General features: G+C 51.4%; 1 protein-coding gene across 1 annotated transcript; it reads right to left on the bottom strand.

Annotated features, from left to right (window-relative positions):
• Positions 1-186: 186 nt before the first annotated feature.
• EMWEY_00045860 (hypothetical protein) lies at positions 187-4,171 on the bottom strand (the record flags this gene model as incomplete). The annotated part of the gene is made up of 2 exons (XM_013483077.1): positions 187-3,337; positions 3,461-4,171. Coding segments are annotated over 2 exons (3,862 nt in total), but the record flags the coding sequence as incomplete, so codon positions are not given.

Here is a 4,171-nt window from a genome sequence, read left to right as displayed (position 1 = left end):
TATATATATATATATATTTATAGGGATAATAGTGGTGTATAGGGTGTCTCCTCTTACTTCTATTAAGTGTCCCCTCTGCTGTCTCCCTTGTAACCCCAAGGAGACGCATAGATCCAACTTGCCATAGTGCAACTTTATTCCTTGAGTCCCTGGGGCCCCCCCTGGGGGCCCCTGCCCTATGTGTACCTCCAGGGGCCCCCCCGGGGGCCCCCGCTAGCCCATCTATCTCTACTAACTTAAAGGAGACACTTGTCTGTCTTAGCCACTTAGAGGGGACACAACGAATAGCATCAGGGGGGGGGAGGTCGGGGCCCCTAGTAGCAACAATACCTATAGCACTAAATAGGGGAGAAGGGGGTACAGGGGCCCATAAGGTGAGGGGCCCCCCATTATGTTGTTGTGCTCCCCCTTTACTACTACTACTACTACTGCTGCTGCTGCTACTGCTGCTGCTGCTGCTGGTAGTGGATAAGGGACCCTCTAATGAATTAATTAGTAAGAGGGCCTTGGAGACTGTCTCCTTATATATAACTTTATAGGTAATAGGGGGAGGAAAGAGACAATCTATTGCCTTTGTTAGCTCTGTGCTCTCCGCCATAGAGGAGGCCCCTGTATCTGCTGCCTCTAGTACTAAAGGTACAAAGCTTGCTGCTGCTGCTGCTGCTCCTCCTCCTGCACCTCCTCCTCCTATTTGCTGCTGCTGCTGCTGCTGCTGCTGCTTCGTTATATCCCCACCAGGACATAGATAATAACCTAAAGAAATTCTCTCCCTGTTGCGTCTCATCATCCCCCTATGTTTTGCTGCTAGCTGCTTAGGTGCCCATATAGAAAATATTTCGCTGCTGCTGCTGCTGCTGCTGCTGCTGCTGCTGCTGCAGTCTGCACAAGGGAGACGGCCTATCCATACACGCTCGAAGGAGGTGTGGGGTTGCAGACGGAACTTAAGACGAGACAGAAGAGACTCAGGAAGTGTCTCCTTTATTCCCCATTGCTGCAGCAGAGACTGCTTACTTGCTGCTGCTGTTGCTGCATCTGCTGATAGTGCAGCAGCAGCAGCAGCAGCAGCAGTTGCTGCTGCAGATGATGATGAAGAAGAAGCTGTTGTGCTATCAAAGGAATCGTTACGCAACGCAAGAGGCCCAAGAGCAGCAGATCTCCCCTCTGCTGCTCCTGCTGCTGCTGCGCTGTTAGCACCACCACCTGCTGCTGCTGCTGCTGCTGCTGCTGCTGCTGCTGGTGTGTCTCCTCCTTCTGTTTGTACAACCGTCAATAAGAAATCATTAAGACTGATGAATCCATCACCATCTAGATCAAATCTGCTGCAGATGTCTTGCTGCTGCTGCTGCTGCTGCGGCAGCTGCAGCCCCAACCATTTAATGCCAGCAGCAAACTGTGCATGCGTTAAGTGTCCCTTATTAAGGACATCAAAGAGACAGAAGGCCTCATTAGGAGACAGTTGCTTCTTACGTAGTCTCTCACGGAGACGGGAGACAAATGCCTTATGCTGCAGCAGCAGCGCACCTCCGCCTGCTGCAGACAGCAGCAAGGAGATAGGTAGCTGCTGCCATACTATTTGCTGCTGCCGTCTCCTGCAGCAACGAATAGAGAAGAAGAAGTCCTGTCTCTCCTTGCAGGAGACACCTGACAGTACCCGCTGCAGCAGCAGCAGATGCGACTCTGAGTAATAGGTCTGGCTATCTATAAAGCGCAGACATGCATGCGCTGTCTGCTGCTGCAGTCCTGCTGCTGCAGCAACTGTCTCCTCTTTACGTAAGAATAAAGGAGACCCATCAATAACAGAGAAACGTGACGTAACATTATGCAGACACACTGCAACACGGTGGCCAGGGACAAGAGACACCAGCTGCTGCTGCTGCTGCTGCTGCTGGTCTGTCTGACCCTCCTGCTGCTGCTGCTGCTGCTGCCGTTGGCGTGCATGCAGTGCTGCTCTTACTGCCTCTCCTTCTGCTAAGGTTAATACAACAAAATAACGTCCCCTTTGCTCACCACAGAAAGGAGACCTACAAAGAGCAGCAGATAATTCAGGTAACGTAAACTGCATCTCCTGCTGCTGCTGCTGCTGCAGCTGCTGCTGTTGCTGCTGCTGCTGTGGAGACACTTGGGATGGGAAAGGAGAGAAAGGTTGTTGTTGTGTAGAGGAAGGGAAAGAAAGAGAGGAAGACAACATATGCTGCTGCTGCTGTTGCTGTTGCTGCTGCTGCTGCTGAGGCGAGACATCAAAGAGGCCTAGGAGGTCGCTTTGCCCCCTAGGGAGAGAAGGAGGAGAAGAGGAGACAGGAGGAGACAAGGAGAAAGTGTCTCCTCCGTTGCTCCTCTTACTGTCTCCTCTAGACAGAGACCCAAACAATTCTGCAAAAGGATCAGCTGCATCCTGCTGCTGCTGCTGCTGTTGCTGCTGCTGCTGTTGCTGCAGAGGAGCTGGAGAGGGAGTAGGCGGCTGCCACAGGTTTTGCAGCACAGATAGCTGCTGCTGCTGCTGCTGTTGCTGCCGCAGGTGAGCAGCAGCAGCAGGAGATGGCTGCGTGCATGCAGCTGATGGTTGTGGCAGTGCTGGGGTGTCTCTGTATGGGTAAGTTGTTGTTTTTGCTGCAGCTGCTGCAGCTGCTGCTGTTGCTGCTCGTTGCTGCAGGACAAGAGACTTAACATAAGAACAAAGGGCCCCTACAGCACCAGGGACAGCAGCAGGCAGCAGCAGCGCAGCAAGGAAATCAGGTAAGTCTCTCTCTGCAAGTGTCTCCGTGTCTCCATGAGTAAAACATTTAAATGCTTGCTGCAGCAGTCCCTCATCAAGCAGCAATCCTTGCTGCTGCTGCTGCTGTCCTTTTCTTTGCTGCTGCTGTCTCCTGCTGCTGCTGCTGTTGCTGCTGCTGTTGCTGCTGTCCCAATCAGGCAGCCACTGCATAACAAGAATAATATTCTTGAGTCTCCTTGGGGCAGAGGAGACAGTCCATTCCCCCTTAAAGTAATTACTACTAAAAAGGAGATAGGGGGGGAAGGGGAGACCTGATGCAGCAGCGGAGACAGTTGTGCCTGTTACAGCAGCAGCAGCTGCTGCAGCTGCTGCTGCTGCTGTTGCTGCTGCACCTGTACCTTTTTGCTGCTGCAAGCGGGCTAGCTTCTGCTGCAGTGCAGGAGCAACAGAGAACCTACTAGATGGATAAAATCCTTGTGTCTCCTCATTAGGGGGAAGAGACAGGGAGGCAAGTAACCAAGGACGAGGTGTCTCCTCTGTTCTTGTATAATTTAATGCTGCTGCTTCTTCTGTCTCCTTTACTGTCTCCTCTTGCTTCTCTTGCTCTATCTCTTGCTCTTGCTCCTGTATACACAAATAACACAAACATATATACACCAATCCCTCATGCAGCAGCAGCAGAAGCAGCAGCAACTGCAGCAACAGCAGCAGCAGCAGCAATTGCTGTTATTGTTGCAGATAGTGTACCTGTTCTTCTTCTTGCTCTTGCTCCTCTTCTCCTTCTATCTCTGCCTCTAGTCCCTCAAAGCGCAGAGCGTCTCCATCTGTCTCCCTGCTGCTGCTGCTGCTGGTTGCTGCTGCTGCTGCTTGTCTCCTTGCTGCTGCTTCTTCTTCCTCTAGTTGATAGATAAGTTTATCAATAAGCTGTTGCGGCCTCAACCTACGAGTCCTCCCCGCTGCTGCTGCTGTTCCTGCTGTTCCTGCTGCTGCTGCTGCTGCTGCTGCTTTTTCTTCTTCTGCTTCTTTTTTTGCTGCTGCTTCCTCTGCTGCATGAATTAGATCTGCATGCTGCAGCGCCATCTGACGGAGACGGAGACTAAGAGGGGCATTAAAGGGGACAGTAGAGGAGACAGTAAAATCTAATGGCTCAAGGAATACAGCTAATGCATGCTGTATTAGAGGAGACACTTTATCTGTCCCTAATAATAAATATGTCTCCTTTAATATATTAAATGCTGATTGTCTCCATACATTGCATGCGCTCTGCATGCACAGCAGCCGCTGCTGCAGACATTCATGGGTTATTTGTCTAGATACTAGCCAGCAGCATATCTCCCCTAATACAGATCGTCCTTTTGCAAGCTTTTGCTGCTGCTGCTGCTGCTGCTGCTGTAGCTGCACCATCTGCTGCTGCTGCTGCTGTTGTTGCTGCTGATTAAAGAGACTAGCACCAGGCAT

The sequence above is a fragment of the Eimeria maxima genome, genomic scaffold (genome assembly GCF_000499605.1).
Source record: "Eimeria maxima Weybridge genomic scaffold, Emw_scaff929, whole genome shotgun sequence".
NCBI lineage: Eukaryota > Apicomplexa > Conoidasida > Eucoccidiorida > Eimeriidae > Eimeria > Eimeria maxima.
This window is presented reverse-complemented; position numbering and strand designations above follow the sequence as displayed.